Genomic DNA, 16,606 nt, shown 5'->3' with positions numbered 1-16,606 from the left:
AATCAGCCAGGGGCTGTCCTGGAAATGGGAAGGCCCTTTGCATCTCCAGGGGCAGAGGTTCCCGGAGCAGCAGGGACCCTGAGGCTTTCCCACCCACTCAGGGCCCAGCACGTACCATAAAACCAGGACACTCCGATGGCTTCCATGAGCACAGCAAAAAGAATGGAGGTCCCCGCAGCAAATGTGTCCAGCAGGGTCAGCACGTAAATCCCACCCTGGGGCATGGAGGGAGAAAGCCTGAGGCCACCTTGGCTAGAAATGGCCACTGACTGTTATGTGTATGCCAACTGTCCCACTTGCTCAGAACCCAGTTTCAGAACATGGGTGACAGGCCTGTGGTGCTATTGTACTGATGTCACGTGTTCGCATCCTTACAAAGGCCTTTTGGAGTCCCTGGGTCTGAGGGTCGGTACTGTAGCCAGTCAAAGGCCAGGTGGGTTTCAAAAAAATTTCTGCCTCTCAAGCCAATAAGCAGCTAATAGGGTTGCCTGGAGCTCTTCAGGCTCAGAGGTAGAAGATAACAATGGGATATGACCCCAGGGGATCCCCACAGGGTTGAGGATGCGGGCTTCCCCTGGCTCCCCCTGAGCTCACCCCATTTGGGAATGTCTGACTGGGTGGAAATGTAGCCGCACAAGTTCTGGGTGACCCAGAGCCCAGCCCCGCCTCACCTTGGTTATGCAAAACAGGGCCAGAAGGAAAGTTCCAAAGGTAACTCCAAAGGTGAAGAGCTTCCTGTGTCGCTTCAGGACCTGGAAGTCGTCGGCCAGGCCTGTGATGACCGCCTCCATGCCTCCCATCTGGAGGGAACCAGGCAGAGTGGGGAGCAGGAATGAGGGGCCTCCTGCACCTCAGTCTCAGGCCCCAGGCCACCTGGGGCCGCCTGCAGCTGGGGACTCAGGCACCCTGCCAGCCACCTCGCCTCTCTAGAGAAATCAGCCAGTTCTGCCTTCTCCATCCTCATCCCACCTCTGCCAGCTTTTCAACCAGAAGAACTCAGAAACTATGTGGGAGAGATGAAGAGTTAACTCCTATCTCCTCCTAATCCCAGACACCTGACCCTCTCAATCAGCCCGAGTGGGCACTGGGAGCCAAGGGGGAAATGAAGGGGCAAAAACACGCATGTAATATATTTGCACATTAATAAGGGCTTCTGGAAACATCTGCCAAAGGAGAGCTTCCGGTGGTTGCAGTATAGGTAGTGGTTTCTGACAAGAATTTTTGGCTGCCTCTGTAATTGTCAATCAAGTAGTCACTTCAAACTCCAGACTCTCAGTCTGAAAGGGTCTCTTATCCCACAGCTATGGACAAATCTATTTTTTATGAGGCCCTCGCTATGGCCTCACCTGAGTAACAATTACATGCTTACATCAGTGACATCCTGAGCCTGGGATGGCAGACAAGGAGTATGCATGCCACCATTCTCTACCTCATGCAGGTCTCCTCTACCCTTGGCAGACACTATTAATTAAAAGCAATATTCCCTCCTGTGTGCTGGGAAGCAGCCTCAGAATCCTCGGCACACTGCTTCTAGCAGATCCACCAACTGAAAGGAAAAGGCAGTAAAAGGAAGCCTATTTTCTAGCCCTACCCTAAGACTTCTTGCAAATTTCCAGGTACAATATACAAAAGGTAGACATAGATATAATAAGACATCAGTAAACTGCATCTTACATATGCATAAACTAAAAGGTCCTAAGAAATAAATGAGGCTTAATGTGTTTTTGCTGGTTGTTGGTGATGAAATATGGTGAGAAGAATGCTTGGTTAGAGAACAAGAGTTCCATCGGTACCCTCTCTGAATTCAGTGTCCCTGTCCTCAAGAGGGGCCTGTTGTGCCGGCTTATCTGAGGTCCTCTCTGTTGTGCAGTTCCATGATGCCAATGAGCTTTCTATTAGTTCTTGGCTTTGGCCTTTTTGAGGGAGGACTCAATCCCATGTTTGTATTTAAACAGGGCCTCTGGAACCAACTACCAACCAGAGGCTTGAATGGTGGGAATTTTAGGCTGGGTAGCTGGGGTGGGGGTGGGGGAGGCTCAGGCCCAGTGGTGTGTGTGGGGGGGTGTATCCTGGGCAGGCTTACTCACTGAGCTGTCAATTCCTAGAGCCAGGAGCATGATGAAGAACACAATAGCCCAGAATGTGGATCCCGACAGGGTGGAAATGGCTTCTGGGTACAGGATGAAGACTAGGCCAGCTCCTGCAAGAAACACCAAGGACCTCACCAATGGCTGGGACTGTCTGAGCGATAGATGGCAGCATTCTGAGGCCCAGTCAGCCCTAGCCCAGGCCCATGACAGTTGGTCAGTCATGTGCAGCAGAGCAAACCAAGGATCTGAAGATGCAGCCAGCTCCAGCTTGCAGTTCATTGCACACCAGGGAGGCTGATTCAGAGCCAGGTCAGAGGGCCGTGCCTTGCCTGGAGAGCTACAGCTACATGCTATGGATCCTAACTCCTGAACACCGTGAGGATCCTCTTACTCTCAAAAGTCTTTTGTCCTCAGAGTCCATTTGAGTTCCTCCCCGGGTCTCAGCTTCTTTGCGGATTATGGGGAGCAGTGGGGATGGACACAGTTTCCACAGTCGGACTGGTCAGTGCTTGAATCCTGGCACCATTGCTCACTAGCTGGGGGACCTGGGACAACTTAAACAGCCTGAGTCTCAGCTTTCTCCTCTTTAAAATGGGCCCATTCACACTTGCCACATGGAGCTGTCAGAACCAATGAAGCTATGTCAGGTGCTTGGCATGGGGTATCGTCTAGGGAGCTCCAAAATCAGCCTTACCTTGCCTGACTCAGAGAAAGCTTCTGTTACACATGCAGGGTCCAGGACTGCCTGGAGCTCCTGCTCATAGCCTCAAAGGAAGCCTGTCACATGGGCAGCTTCGGAATCTCCATGTCCAGGAGCCTCAGGCCTGAGGCCATGGGGAAGCTGCACAGCCATGAATGTAGGGGTTTCTCAGCCTCCTCCTCTTTCATCTGCCCACCCACCTTCAGTGGCAACGTCCTCAATGTTGACTTTGTGCTCATGGGCCATGTAGCCAAGGATGGAGAAGATGGCGAACCCCGAGATGAAGCTGGTGACACAGTTGATGGTGCTGGTGAGCAGGGCATCCCTGGAGGAAGACGCACTGTTAGTTCAAGTCGCCTGGCTCTCCCCAACCTGCTCATGGACAGCTGCGCCGTCTATGAAGTCTCAGCTTCAATGCCATCCCCCATTCAGTTTTCCTGTGCCATGGACCCCAGCGCCCCACCATCACCTGGAAAGTGCCTGCAGGTGCAGGAAATAAGTAACAGCTTCTGAATGAAACATTTGGAGACCAAAGTCTGGTATTAAATTCTTACTGGGGAATCCTGCCCCCAGCCTCCTTTTCAACAAGCTCAGCAACTCCTCAGTGTCTCTCACCTTCTCACAAAGGCATTTAAGAGCTTTGCTAACATAACCAACCCTCTTCCAGACTTACTTCATATGCGTTCCTGGCATACACTCTTTATACAGACCAAACCAGGCAACTTGCTGGTCCACAAATGCAATGCCATCCCTGGCTTTGCTCATGCCATTCCCCCTATGCCTGCTGTCCCCTTCCCATCTCCCATCCCGGTCCCAACTGCCCTCTTGCTGGTTGGCCCAGCAGAGGGCCGATCACCCCATTTCCTGGGCCTTCCTACAGCCTGCCCCATGGGTATGCATTCAGCCTGCTCTCTTGTACCAGAGGGGCGGTGATTCTGTCTTGAGCCTCTGATCGAGTGATGGAGGCAGGCCCAATCTGTGCCCATGCCTGAAGCCCTCACAGCACTGGGCCCACAGTGGGCAGCATTAAGGGCCTACCGAACTGAGCTAGAGCTTGTTCTTCTGTCTCTGCTGCCCTGCAGCCTTACCTCTGACTCTGCCAGGCCCTCACCCCTCATGGACCAGCCGGAGTAGTCCACTGCCTGCCTGGGCATCAGATGGACTGTCAGGCAGTACTGTCTTCTCTGAAAGCCACACAGTGCCCCTCTGTCCCAGCTACCCAACCCCAGGATCTCCCAGTGCTTTACATTCTTGGAAGAGCTGTTCTGATTTGTGTTCATCAGGACCCCGTAGGCCATGTCAGAGTTCATAGAACACCCACTCTGGAGGTCACAGAAGGTCCACCCTGCCTCATCTCACAGAAGAAAGTCAAGAACAAAAGTTGACTTGTTCCAGACCACAGCCCTCTCTCTCTCATTTCCTAGGAGTGTTGATTCCTAGGATTTAGAACTTTCCCAGAGCCCTGAAAAGGATCTTACCTATAGCAGTTGTTGTCAAATTTGTTGTAACTGGCAAATGCAATCAAGACTCCAAATCCAGCCCCCAAGGAAAAAAAAATCTGAGTCGCAGCATCAATCCACACCTGAAATGGGCAAACAGAGGCCATCACCTTCTGCTCCCTACAGAGCAGGACTACCTACCTCCCTGCCCCAGAGGGCTGGGAAGCCCCAGGGATGCTCTGAGCCTTGGGAAATTAGTTCTGAACCAGAGATGGGCAGCCATGCAACTCCTCCACCCCAAAAGCCTCTTCAAAATCACCATGGAGAGAGACTGGGGTCTGTCTAGTATCTCCTGGTCTTCAGTGGCCACAAGGGAGCCCACCTGGGACTCACTGAGTCAATTTGATGTCCTGATTTCCCAAGAAAGTTAATAAACTTACAGTAGCAGGTTAGAGTGTGGATGAGGTGAGGGCAAAGGGCTATAACCATGTCAGGAATCACGGACATAACATCATCAGAAAGAGATCATGGTGTCTAGCACCTTCTGCCAACTCACAGCCAGCGGTGACTCCTCAGAGGCCAACGGGGTTTACTTATTCCAGTTTTTGGGTGATGAAAACACATGGCTGAAAGCTGGTGATATGAGCCCCTCTCTACCCTCTCTGCCTTGTGGCCTAGCCCTGGTCAATTTCACCTCGCTAATCTCACTTTCTTCATCTCTGTAGTAGGGGGCAACTATTCCCAGCCCACCCAGACTAAGAGCTGCAAATCAGGTTTGTGAGATTTCTCCATCTCCCTACTCCCATTATTCTGGGCTCCCCCTCCGTTGAAAGGAGGGCGCGGCAACAGAAGCAATCTGATGGAGGAAGATACATGTGCTCCTGAGACAGCATTCAGGCTCCGCTTCTACTCGTCAGGATTCAGGATATTTAAACAGCTGCAGAGCAGATAGAACTTGTTTCACAAGGCTGATTGCTTTACAAACTTGTTTTTACAAGGCTGGTGCAAGTCTTACGCTCTGTTTTCTTTCTGACAGTTACTAAGGAAATAGGTTTTTCTCTTGGTTACTGGGCTAAAGCCCCATGGTCTGGTGAGGTGTCACAGCTATGGGAGCTGCCTCCTGAGAGGCATCCCTCTTCATCCTCTGTCACTGCTGCCTGCCAGGATTCCTGTGGGGTCAGACGAGTGTGAGGAAGCCTTTGGGAATTGTGAGGGAGATCTTAACTGAGATGGGCCCGGGGGAGGAGGCTGGGTTTCATCTCAGTTGTGATTTGAAGACGCTCAGGGGATGGGGCACCCCCAAGATTGTCTCGGCTCCCATCTGCACCCCACTGCTTTGGAGTCCACTTCGAATTAACCCACTGTCATCCAATCGGTGTCTCTGGGTAGGACAGCTGCAGGAGCCTGTGGGGGGACAGTCAGCAGGGTCCAGACCTCTGTGGGTCTGAGGCTGCTCCTTATCGTGAGATCAGAGGATGGTAGCAATGCCAGAGGTGGAGACTAGAGAGTGGAAATAGGGCTGAGGTGGCTGGGGTGGGTGAGGGAACCATGTCACAGGGTAGGTGTGTCAGGACCAGGACAGGGTATTGCTCTCCTTGAAAAGAGAGGTCTGCAACAGGCTTGTGAAGACCAGCAGGTGCGATCAAAGGGACATTGGTCAGATAGAGAAGCTGCAGCCCGGGGAGGGATGGTTCCATCCCAGGCTACGCTGCAAGCTCGAGGCAGGGCTGGGACCAGACTTCCTATTGCTGCTGGTGTGGAGAACCCTCCCCAACCCTGGCCCACGGGTGGGTGGTCACTGAGCACTGACCGTGGCCTCTTTCAGGCGGTAGAAGTCGATGTGCAGGTAGGCATTGATGCCGTTGGAGGCGCCGGGCAGTGTGACGCCATGGACCAGGAGCACAAACAGCACGAAGTAAGGCAGCGTGGCCGTGATCCACACAACCTGGCAGTGGAGAAGCTAGCCGTGAGAGCCCAGCTCTGCCCCTGGCCTGGTGGGGCTGCGGGGGCACAGGCCCTTTCCCAGGAGCCAGGCACACCCTCCCTTCACCTAACCTCACGCAGTGCACATGCCAAAAGCCCCATCTCCAGGCCCTGGTGCTCCAGGACAGAGAACAGACACTGGCTGCACCCACAGCAGCTTGGAGTCCAGGGGCCAAAGCACACCTGGGAACAGCGGTGCCGCCGAAGCTGAGGGCTGAGAGGACTCGACTAGCTTCCCTCAGCTCCCAGTGCCACAACTGCCACAAGCTGCCTCTACTGACCCTCTCAGTCGCCCCCGTGGAACTAAGCACAACCTCCTTGTGCCCCCTCCTCCTCCCTCCTCTCTCTCCCTCTCCTTCACCTTCACTCAGGCAAACTCTCCTAAGCTCACTGCCCACCGAGGCAGGTGGCTGGGCAGAAAGCAATCTCTGGCCGCCTTTACCTTGGGATGGATTTAGGACAACGACTAACTGTCTTGTCCAGGAACCCATGAGGGAAGAGTTCATCCCCAGACTAGAAAAAGTCACCCCCAGCCCCCACCCCACCCCTGCCCCTTGCCCCAGGTGGAGGAACCGAGAAGAAAGGGGGGCCGGGAGAAGGTTGTATGGGCTCCCCCACTGTTCGCTCTCTCCCCTGACTGCATGTCAGAATACTCTGGGGGAAGTTCTAGATAAAAACGTCAAAGTTCAGGTCCCATTCTTGGAGTTTCTGACTTAATTGGTCTGGGGTGGGGCCTGTGCCTCAGTGTGTTTAAACCACCCCCCCCTAGGTGATGTCAATGAGCGGTCAAGGCTAAAGGCCATTGCTATAGGCAGAGGCTGCTACAGGCGGCCTTACAGAAAGAAGGCTCAGCAGAGAATCTGTTCAGGGCCAAGGTGGCCAGACTCAGGGAAGACTCAGCTGAAACATAAGAGGACATGTGACCTAAAGACCAAACGGTCCTTCCCCCACAAAGTGCTGGCATTACACAGCCTCTAGAATCTTCACATATCTCTAGGGAGAAAATGGAAGCCCTGAAACATGATGGAGGGTAAAGTTCTTTGCTAGCCTAGAAAGATATGGGCTCAAGACAAAAACAGAGATAAATGACATAAAATCATATGTTTTCTACATCTGTACTGAAGGACCAAGATTTATCCTTCTTTTCTGTCTTTCCCACTTGGCCAGGAGCTCCTTAGAAGCAAAATCTCCGTATTTTTCAAGCTTATATCCCCAGAAGATGGCACATATGAATGCTTAGAAACTGACTGTTGGATGGATGGACGAATGAATATGGATGTTGTATCGGTGAATGATTGGACAGATGGATGGATGGTTGTGTGGTTGGATACAGAGTTCGGTAGCTAAATGGGTAGGTGGATGTTAGGTGAGGAAATAGTTGAGTGGATAGATAGGTAGATGGATGAGTGGATCAGCAATAAATCCAAGGGTGTGTGGGTGACTAAGTCAAAGAAGGAATGAAAGAATGAGCAAGTGAATAAACGAGCACATGAGTCAAACAGTAGTTAAATTCATCAATAGTTGGTCATGTCTTCTGAGGGAATCAAAATAGGAATCAGGCTTCCCTCTTTTCTGTTATCCAGGTGTTCCTCCAGTTTCCTCCATCGTTACACTGTCTCATTTGGAGGGGCTTCTAGATACACGCTTTAGGCTTCTGTTTTCTTTCAGGGGTCCAGGAACAAGGAGGACAAATTGCCAAAAACAAATGCAGAGGAAAATATGCCTTGGAAAGTGAAGCCACTGCATCTGAGTGGCCTCATATTAATCCTGGATTTATTCTCCCAAAGTGGGAGAAATGGGTTTAACTCCCTGGTGACAGGCACAAGGAGGAGCCCTCACATGAGCTTCTGTTGGGTTCTAACTGATGTTCCCCTTCAACTCATGCCAACAGCTGCAGACCCATTGCCTAGCCAGCAGGCCGGAAGAGACCAGATTTCACCCATCAAAAGACAACATCCTCAGGTCTGACTCCAAGGAATCTCCCACGGGGCTGCTGGCAGCCCTCATTAGTCATATCTGAGGCTCCAGCATGGATTCAATTTCCCCAAGAACACATCAGGACATGACTAAGTTGACCTTGACTGCAGTCAAGTATCACGAAAGGGGAACTTGTCTTGTCCATGTAGATGTGTTTAAAGCTAAACCATCTGAGTCTGGCTCAAAACTGATGGCAGAAGTGAGCTGAGCTGCTAAAATCTTGTGCAGAAACGGAGGCTCCGGGATCCTTGGCCAACAGCTACGTCATGCTAATATGTGCCCAGCAGGTATGTGGGGCAAAGAGAAGGGACAATTGGATTCTGTCATCTCCACCCCAGTCTTCTCTGATCAAAATGTCAAATTGCAGTGCACCTCTGGCCACAAGAAGCCAGACTTGGTCCGTCTTTGAGCACAAGATGAAAAGAGCCATGAGCAGCCCATTGTTCCGGCAAGCGTCCTCTGCGTCCAAGAAAGCACGGCTTTCCAGCACCAAAATCCAACCTCGGGTCCATTTGTGTTTCTATCCATAAAGGTTACAATTTGTGTGGTTCTCGGGTGCCAAACTCAAACCTATGGTTGATAATCACAATGAGGAAGATCTGGGCTCCATTAAAGGAAGAACTTTCTAATGAATCAAGCTCTCTGAAGAGAGAATGAGCTTCCCAAGGAGGTGGTGAGGACTCTGTCATTGAAGGTGTGCAAATCTTGCTTGGGATCCAGGCACTAGGCAAAGGATTTCCTGGAGCAAGGTGAGGCCCAGGGACCAGCACCCTCTGCATCACTAGGAGCTTGTCAGAGACGCAAATTCTCACCCCACCCCCACAGAATCAGACTCTCAAGGCGGCAACCAGGAATCTGAGTTTTAACAAGCCTACCATGTTATTCTCATGTGCACAAAGGTTGAGAAGCATTGTTCAACGTCACCTGGAAGGATAAATGTCCATGCTTATTACTGCAAAACTGCATTAATTTAGCCTGTAATGGTTAGGCTTCATGATCCTTTGAAATGGGTTTAAGGGAAATTTGCCCTAACAATGAAGACACATGAAGATTTATGGGGTGAGGGTTATGCACTAATGTTACTTCAGAAAACACTGAGCTGTAAATATTTTAGTACATTCATTGCTCATATGCAAATGATGCTGTACATTATAACAGGGTCCCCAACGAGTCACTAAAGCAAGTCAAGACCACCCTGTATTGACACATTAGTGGGAAGATTTGGCTATAATTGTGACTTGAACTCCAAAGGAACAGAACGACTTTTTATTTAGATATTCTAGAACTCAGGTTTTCTCCTAATTGGTCTGGCTTTCTCTCTCCTCAGCTAGACCACCTGTGCCAGAATTGGTGAGGTGTTCTGTCTTTTTCCATCCCCCAAGGAGCCCACAGGCTGGCAGGGAAGTGGGCAGAGCATGGAGGCTGCCCCTGGCCAATTCTGTCGTCTTGTTTTCTCCAGGCATAGGGGAGTCTTGGGTTTCTGAAAGTTTAGCCCGGCATGTAAACAGAGCACACAGGAAGCTGGGCCTGCCCCTCCACCCAGCGGGAAGTCAGCAGAACCCACGGAGGTGAGGGCAGAGCACTGGAAGGGCTGCTGACAAAGGGGGCAGACGAGGGTCATGTCCATCTGCCAGCCCTGCACTGGGGCCCTCCCCTCTTGCCCACCCTCCATCAGGGTGGGAGGCCAGTGTGGCCACTGATTGCTCTCACTTTGCGGGTGAGGACACTGGAGTTTAGGGGGTGTTATAATCTCTGGTCACCCGGTAGGAAATGTTTGGTCCCCAGCCCAGGTGGTCTGACCACAAGACCATGTCCTATCACTTGCTCTCCTGTATATTTGAGACCCAGGTTCAATTTCTAGCCATGCTAGACTGCTGTGAAGCCCTGTCCCTCTCCAGACCTCAGCCTCCTCATGTGAACAGGAAGGTGGGAGTAGATGCCTCCCTTCCATTCCAACTTGTAGGGTCTCAGTTACTGGACTTGTAGTTGCTAGTGCCAGCTCAGCCAGCAGTGCGTGAGATGGGGAGGCAGGCCAGACTTGGGGTGACAGGCAGCGGTGTGCACATACTCGCCCGCCTCCCTGGGGGCCGACTAACTCTTGACTCAAACCTCAACCCACTGCTCTGAGGTAGTCAGTGGGCCAAGGTCCACAGAGCGTGTGGTTTTGGGTAATCCCTTTTCCTTATTCAGACCGTACTCCATCTTCCACATCCTGGCTGCTGGCTGTGGAATCACACATCTTCCCAAGTGCAGAGCCATCACTTGCCAAGACCGGAAGTGTGAACATTTGCAATTCATTTCAGGTCGGTTCTGTGGCTGCAGGAGCCTGCTAAGAGAAGTTCCATGTCCTGTGCCAGATGAAGTCTGGGAAAAAGTAAGCAATGTTTTTGGCTTTCTCATGAGCCAGTTTATAAAACCAATTAAAGACAGGGCACAGGAATGTCCTGATGGAAGTTCCTTATTCTAGAAAGCCCTTCCCATGGGCTGCCAGGCTTTGTCTGCTCGTCTGCAGGAACATTGGGAGACTGACGCACAATGTGGGCTGTGGCTTCCATGGATGTATTTCCACCTAGGCGGGGAGCTTCCCTAGGGCAACAGTCCTGCTCTGCCCCTCATTACACTCCTTAGGGGAGGGGTGAACCCAGCATGCTCAGCTCAGCTTCTCTTTTTAGTGTCAGTCTCCTCACAAGTCATGCTCTTTGCTCTTCCCAAGTGCTAATCTAGGTGGGGCAAGCTGTAACCGGTCAGCGATGGCTGCAAGGAACTTGACCTTGGGATGCAACTTTAGAAGCCTGTGGTGGCCCATTGCCCAGGCCAGGAGCAGCAGTAAGCCTCGCTCATCTACGGTTCTGCAGCCTGCAGAGGCAGGAGAGCCCTGCTCCTGAGGACGAGGAAGGGTGCAGGGAGGCTGGCCAGGTTGGCCTGGACCTTCCGCACCTCTGTGGCTTTGCTCAGGCAGTTCTTTTCGCCAAAAATCTCTTTCCTCTGTCCCATACCTACCCGTGCCTGTCCTTAGAGACCTAGCCCAAATGTCACCTTCTCTGTGGTCTTTGCAGATCGGTCTCAGTTGGAAGAGCTTCTTCCTTCCATTAACGCAGCATCTCACACTTTTTTTACTGCGACAGCTCATGGTAAGGAAAACCTTATATATCGAGACAAAATGTGCACAGACGTATGAATTGCCATAACTGAAACACCAACTTGTGGCAACCCCTGCACTGGTTTCATGACTGGTGAAAAGCCCACAGTTTGTATTTCAATTAAGTGCAACTTAATGTGAAATGATCTCCAAGGTAACATTAAGAAACAAAGGAAGACATGTAATAGTGTGCATGGTTTGTGGCCATGAGTGTTTAAAGGGGAACACACATATATCACTGGATGGAGACTGGAGGAACGAGTGACACTGGCTGGCTACAATGGTCCTTCATACATGTAATATTATAAACAACTGAAGATGGGATCTGTCTTATTTTTTCCTGGCATCACCAGTGCTAGCACAAAGCCTGGCACAGTGTCTGGAAGTATGCAGTAAGGTGAACTGAATTAAAAAGAACAACTTAAGTTCCCCAAGTTTATTCACTCACCCACCCTTTCTCCTTTCTTCCTACCTTCCCTCCTTTCCTGAGTTACCCTTCAATCAATATTTACTGAAGACCTACTATGTGCCAGGAGCCAGCATGGTAGAGACCTTAGCCTGGTTTTGCTCTATCCCAGAACTCCTTCCAGCCCTGGACTGCATTTTATTTGGGTTCTTCCTGGGCATAGACACTGTCTCCAACTTGCTGATAGGAAGTTCCATTTTAAGCTTTCTTGACAGATTCCATCCCCACTAACTGCCGGTGTCCCCTCACAAGCTTTGCTTTCAATAATGTGACCAAGGGCTCTAGGAATCCCTGAGAGAACCCTGATACAGCCCACTTTCCGAAGTCAGCTGCCTAATGAAGCTTCTCGCAAACTCATGCCTGCCTGATTACGGTAGATTACTGCCTGTGACCCCCAACAAACACACATCTGCACTTAGTCCCACCTGCACTCACTCTGGGCTTTATCACAGGACTTATCTTGGCTGCTGGGATAATAGCAATCAGGACACAAGCAGTGACTAGAAGAGCTATTTTCACTTTGGGGCTTGTCTTCTTGGAACATGCTTGTGGCAGTCAGCCACCATGCTGTGAGAAGCCCAGGACACATGGAGAGGCTGCACAGAAACAACCCAAGGTGTTCTGCTGTACAGCTCCGGCTGAGTCCCCAGCCTGTGCCCGCTGCCATCCTTGAGTGTGCGCCATCTTGGATGTCCCAGCCCAGTCAAGCCCCCAGGTCTGTAACCCCGGCGGTATCAGATGGAGCAGAAGAACTGCCCAGCTGATCTGTCAACCCACAGGATCATCTGAGATAATAAGATACTTGCTATTCTACATCACTAAATCTTGGGGTGCTTAGTTGCACAGAAATAGCTAACCAAAACATGGAAAGAACATTTCCCAGCTACAGCCTCTTTAATACAGTCAAGCTTCACATGGACCCCATAGGGTCCAAATGAGATTACTGTTCTCGAGATGTTCTTCGGCCTCAGGATCGACATGGGCCATGGCCTGAGGACATTCCACCCTGAGGGGCTGACTACAGGGGCAGTGTCACCTAGGTGAGAAAGGCCCTTGCAGGCACTTGGCACTGTCCAGAGGAAGCACAAAGCCCCAACTAGATAGCTTCTGGAGCATTCTGTTTTACTCAAAGGTTCAGCAGGGGAATGACTGATTTTCATAGTGAAGCAAGTGGTTATCAGAGTCGGTTGCAACATTTGCAAGAAGATTTAGGCCAGAATTCAAGATTTGTCATTTATCACACATGTCAATAGGTTGTTTCTGCCTTTTCCCCAAGAATATCTTGGGATATCCCATTCCCTGGTCTCTGCTCTGGGGCAGTTTTGACAGAAAAGTGTGAGGACACCTGATCCTCCTGCAACCCCTCACCCTACTGCTGGGGAGCCTAGGGGAGAGAAGGGAACTGTCCAAGCTCTCCCAGGAAACAGGGGTGGAGCTGGGGTACAAACCCGGGCTCTCCTGTACTTCTAGGTCCACTTCTTTTCACCACCACCTGGTTATAACTAGAAAAAAATTTCTTTTTGAGGCCAACCTCCTAACTGAAAGGGACACAAAGGTATTACCTTTCCCGATGTCTTCACTCCTTTCCAGAGGCTAAAAAACAGGATGATGACGACGACCATCAGACAGAGTAAGAGCTGCCACTGGGGCAGGCCGACGTCATGGATCCCGCTGCTCTCGTGCAGATGCAGGACACCACGCCTGCCCGGGGGGAAGGGAGGGGCCGGGGAAGACGGAAGTCAGGGGCGACGACCGAGGCCACAACCACAGGCCAGTCCTGGGAAGTGCCATGGCTGGAGGTGGGCCCCGGGCTGCCCTGGCCACCACCCTGCAGTTTCGGGGCCTGCTCTGCACAGTCATGGCCTGTGCCCAGGACTGCCCTGCCCTGGGCCAGCAAGTCATCTGGGGAGACTCCTCGGTTGAGGCTGCTTTTGGTCAGTCACCAAAATTTCAACATAACAAAAATCTCGAGTGCCGTGGATGAGGATGCGGCGGTAGGACGACCGTCTCTGGGTCCACTGCTAAGCCCAGGCCTGCCAGGTAGCCTCTTAGCTCCTGGTGGGTTGTTGCATCAGGAACAAATGCTCACAGTCTCTCTTGCTCAGCCCAACAATTCATCTTCTATAAACAGTAAGACCCAGAACCAGCACAGGGGAAGCTGAGAAGGACAGAGGGTCAGTCTCCCACACACTCTCACTTCCTTTAGCAAACCCTTCCGGGCTACGGGGGACACCTCACCCTTTGTCCAGCCCTTTCATGCTGCCAGGGCCACTTCCCCTCATAGATATTTCCCTTCCCCAGGCCTCATTCTGCAGGTTTACCAGGGCTCCATTCAGAATGTGGCTCATTAATAAATTTATTCCAGTATTTAAGGCAAATATCATCCTGCCCTGGAGTAGGGCTCCAATCCCAAAGGACGTGCTTTTGGGTATCTTACACACCTGCGATGGGTAAACTGGGGGATAGCTGACTGTCTCCCCACCTGTCTGTGTCCCTGTCTCTCTCCCCCTCCTCCCTATCCTCCTTTTCCTCTTTACCCACACCCTCCCCCTAAAAGAGAAACATGAGGTAAAAGAATGTGATTTTGAGGTCCATAAACAAGAACAGGGTTTGCAACCTGTACATCGGAATTGCCTGGAGATCTTTCAAAATCTTACTGATAACTGGGCCCCACTTCAACCAATTACATTGGAACCCTTGGGGAATGGGCCTCGGTGCCAATATCTTTTCAATCCCCTCGGTGACTCTTCTGGACAGCGAAGCTGAGACCTGCTGAACTAGAGGCCCACCCAAATGATAGGTTTTTTAGAGAAAACTTGAGCCTTCCAGAAATTTGTCTTTACTTTCCTGGCAAAATAAAATTGGCTTTCTGAGCCTAAGGGGAAAAAAGGCTCAGAGAGGCTCATTAAAAGTAGGCTTGACATATCCCAGAAGCCTGGGTGTCAAATGAGCCCACAGAGTCAGAGGCAGATGGCTTCCCTCTCTGGGAGCAGAGCATATAATGCTGGAAGATGCTAGACTTGCAAGGAAAACAGGTACCCTCAGTCTGGAAACTTGGTCAGCTTTCCCCTGGACAGGGGTGTACATTTCCTGGGCAATCAAGGACTGGAAGCCACCCTTGATGTTAGATATAGTTCATTCATTCATTCATTCATTTCCCCATTCAAAACGAACATCTATTATTAGTAAGAACATGAAGGAAAAGAGAAGGATGTGGCACAGAAGTTATCCAGGCTCTAGGGTCAGATGCAAACTCATTCTGTACATCTGCTGTGAGCCAGGCAGCGCGCTGGGGGCTGGTGACATGGCTACAGACAAGCAGGTGATGGCTCCAGCCACATGGAGTTCCTGGCAGAGGGGACAATAGCTGGTCAATACATTCCCCACCTTGAGCCTTTTTCCTTTTCAGTAAGATGGCTCTCAAAGATTAAATTACAGAATGTGAAGATAGTGCCTGGAACCCAGGGAATGCTCAGCAAATGGTGAGTGTAACTATCATCATGCGTGAGCAGCAGGCATCAGCAGAGGAGCAAAGGAGTGCCTGGAAAACTCAGCTGAGGAAGTCAGCTGAGCAGGCTCCACGGAGGGAGTGGCTGCTGCCTTCTCTGCTGATCTGCGAGAGTAACAGGTGGACTGAGAGATGCACAGGCAGGAAGAGATGGGGAGAGGCTGTGTGGACAGGCATAGGCGTCTGCAAGGGAGCATGTGTGGATGCATGAGCAGAGCTGTGTGGGTGATCCAGGCCCACAAAGACTCACATTTCCTGTCCCTAGTCGGTCCTCATTCCCGTACCCCAGGCCGAAGTTTGCAGCTTTAAATTGCTCACCCTGCATCAGCTTCCCTGAGCAATCAGTTTCCAAATCTGCCCCTCCTAGTCCTATCTCTTGGTCTGCTACCAATACCCCTACCCTCATGGCCCTGTCCCAGGCCAGAACCATGTTCTCTTCTTCCAGGGCTATTATAAAAGTGTCCCTATCTCCCCACAACCCAGGTCTGCCTCCAGTCAGCCCCCATAAAGCCACAGTCTGCTGCTGTAGAACTATCCATCGGGAGTGTCCTTCCAATCTTGTCCCGGTCCTGCCCCTAAACCCTCAGAGGCTCCATATCACCGGAAATAGTGGTCCTCTCTGGGCAGCTTTGTCCTGCCTCTGCAGGGACATTTGGCAACGGCTGGAGACATTTTGGGTTGTCACATCTGGAGTGGAGGGACATGTGCTAGTATCTAGTGGGAAGAAGCCAGAGATGATGCTACATGTCCAAAATACACAGGGCAACTCCTCCATCGCCAACATAGAATTATCCAACCTCCAGGTTGTGAAATCCGGTTCTAGGGGATAAAAACAAGGGCCTTTCAGAATCTGACATCCTTCACAGTCATCCCGTGCCAAGTGCGTCCTCTGCCTCACCACACCCCTGCCTTTGGCTCCGGGCAACGGCCAGCCACTTACCATTTCCCAGTCATATGGAGCTCCCACCGCTTTGGAGCTCGGAACTTTCTGTCCTTTTCTGCCTAGAACATGCTCCTGGCCCCATTTATCTGCCTGGCAGACTTCTTCTCACCTTGCTAGTCTCAACTTAAAAATGATACCCTGACGTAGGCCCCTCTCCTATGCCCTAAGAGATGAAGAGGAAGGGAGGGAGGGAGGAAGAAAGGAAGGAGGGAGGGAGGGAAGAGAAGAAGAGAGGGCGGGCATATCTAAGAGAACCGGAAGCAGATACTGGGCGCATCTGACTCAGTTCTGCTCCTTCCATTTGCTTTATGGGCCAAGGATTGAATGATGTCAGTAACTGTTTGGCCAATTTGACTGTTAG

The 16,606-nt window shown here is 51.3% G+C and overlaps 1 protein-coding gene across 1 annotated transcript in view; it reads right to left on the bottom strand.

Moving 5' to 3' along the window:
* The window catches only part of SLC6A2 (solute carrier family 6 member 2), a 45,517-nt gene that overhangs the window by 7,301 nt on the left and 21,610 nt on the right, over positions 1-16,606 (bottom strand). The window contains exons 5-11 of the mRNA XM_017646308.3: positions 13,357-13,495; positions 6,040-6,174; positions 4,269-4,372; positions 2,991-3,115; positions 2,088-2,200; positions 672-800; positions 116-215 (exon numbers count right to left, since the gene is read on the bottom strand). Coding sequence (XP_017501797.1) covers positions 116-215; positions 672-800; positions 2,088-2,200; positions 2,991-3,115; positions 4,269-4,372; positions 6,040-6,174; positions 13,357-13,495 — 845 coding nt within the window. The remainder of the gene's footprint in view (positions 1-115; positions 216-671; positions 801-2,087; positions 2,201-2,990; positions 3,116-4,268; positions 4,373-6,039; positions 6,175-13,356; positions 13,496-16,606) is intronic.

This window comes from Manis javanica, chromosome 17 (assembly GCF_040802235.1).
Source record: "Manis javanica isolate MJ-LG chromosome 17, MJ_LKY, whole genome shotgun sequence".
Taxonomy (NCBI): Eukaryota; Metazoa; Chordata; class Mammalia; order Pholidota; family Manidae; genus Manis; species Manis javanica.
Note: the sequence above shows the minus strand (reverse complement) of the source record. Positions and strands in the feature narration are given on the sequence as shown.